Here is a 1,298-nt window from a genome sequence, read left to right as displayed (position 1 = left end):
CCACACCTGTGTCGCTCTAGCCGGCAGGCCCTGCGGAACCGCGCCTCTGGCCTCGGCTCCCGACACGCGGAGCCTGTTTGCACCTGCCGAGGCGCCTCCGGGGTCCTTGAACCCCGAGGGCTTCTTCCTGCCTTCCTGGGTCACCCTGAATTCACAGCCACATCCCAGCAGGGGCCCCGGGGCAACTTCATCTCCAAGATGAGGACAGCACCTTACTGGCAGGAGCCATCGCGTGCCTGAATGAGCTAATCAATGTGGGTAAATGGCCAAGCACCTGCAACTGCAGGACAGGTAGCAGCTGAAATCAGAGTTCTTAAACTTGGGCTTTCCTGCCAGATTATAAAACAGGGTCTTCAGGATCTCGATGGTCAACGGATTTTTTTCAATTTAATAAATGAACTCCGCACCAAATCCAATTATTATGGTTTTGTTGAACACAGCACCAAAGTTTAAACACAAGATCACGAGAACCACTGATGGAACCCAAGTCTTTTGCAAACCTATTTTGTTGCTCTATTTTATTCATATCTTAAAAGAAATACCATTTTCATTTACTCATTTTTCTTTTTTGTGTTCTACTTCCTTAATATCAACTTTCCTCTTTGTTAATTCTGTTTTATCATTAGTTTGATAGTTTATTGAATTAAATACATAGTTCCTTTATTTTTAGTATTTTTGTTAATAAAATATTAATGACTATAAATTTTCCTGAGTATAGCTTTAGCTGTATGCATTAGGGTTCCATTGGAGGTGTAGTTTACATACAGCCAAAGGCACATAGCTTTTTTTGTCTTCTACTGTTTTATTGAATACTTTTAAAAATTGAGATGGGAAATTCCCTGGCGGTCCAGTGATTAGGGCTCCCCGCTTTCACTGCGGAGGGTGCGGGTTAAATCCCCGGTCGGGAATTAAGAAGCCGAAAGCCACGTGGCCTGGCAAAAACAAAATTCATTAAAAAAAGTGAGACGAAACAGATATAACATAAACATTTTAAGGTGTACAATTCAGCAGTACTTGCTGCATTCACAATGCTATACGGTCACCACCTCTACCTAGTTTCAAACTCTTCTACTGTTTTTAATATTATATTTATGCCTCATTGGTAAATAGAAAATTCACTGAGTTAAACGTTGTGTAGATTTCCCTCAGCAGATAACTGACATTTTACTAAATGAGTTTTTTTTTTAAACAAGAGTAGATAAAAGATACTCCATCTGTTTCACCTTTTTCTTCTGCTGCCACCTTTGGGTCGGTTTATGACTCCACTCAGGGTAAATTTCAAATAAGTCTGATTTAAC

At 40.9% G+C, this 1,298-nt stretch overlaps 1 protein-coding gene across 1 annotated transcript in view; it reads right to left on the bottom strand.

Annotated features, from left to right (window-relative positions):
* Positions 1-229, bottom strand: part of CENPV (centromere protein V) — a 9,232-nt gene extending 9,003 nt beyond the window's left edge. Inside the window, exons 1-2 of the mRNA XM_024752686.1 lie at positions 212-229; positions 7-83 (exon numbers count right to left, since the gene is read on the bottom strand). Coding sequence (XP_024608454.1) covers positions 7-83; positions 212-229 — 95 coding nt within the window. The remainder of the gene's footprint in view (positions 1-6; positions 84-211) is intronic.
* Positions 230-1,298: the final 1,069 nt, after the last annotated feature.

Source organism: Neophocaena asiaeorientalis, unplaced genomic scaffold (genome assembly GCF_003031525.2).
Source record: "Neophocaena asiaeorientalis asiaeorientalis breed wild unplaced genomic scaffold, Neophocaena_asiaeorientalis_V1.1 scaffold540, whole genome shotgun sequence".
NCBI classification, from domain to species: domain Eukaryota; kingdom Metazoa; phylum Chordata; class Mammalia; order Artiodactyla; family Phocoenidae; genus Neophocaena; species Neophocaena asiaeorientalis.
The sequence above is the reverse complement of the archived record's forward strand: the minus strand, read 5'-3'. Positions and strand labels throughout refer to the sequence as shown.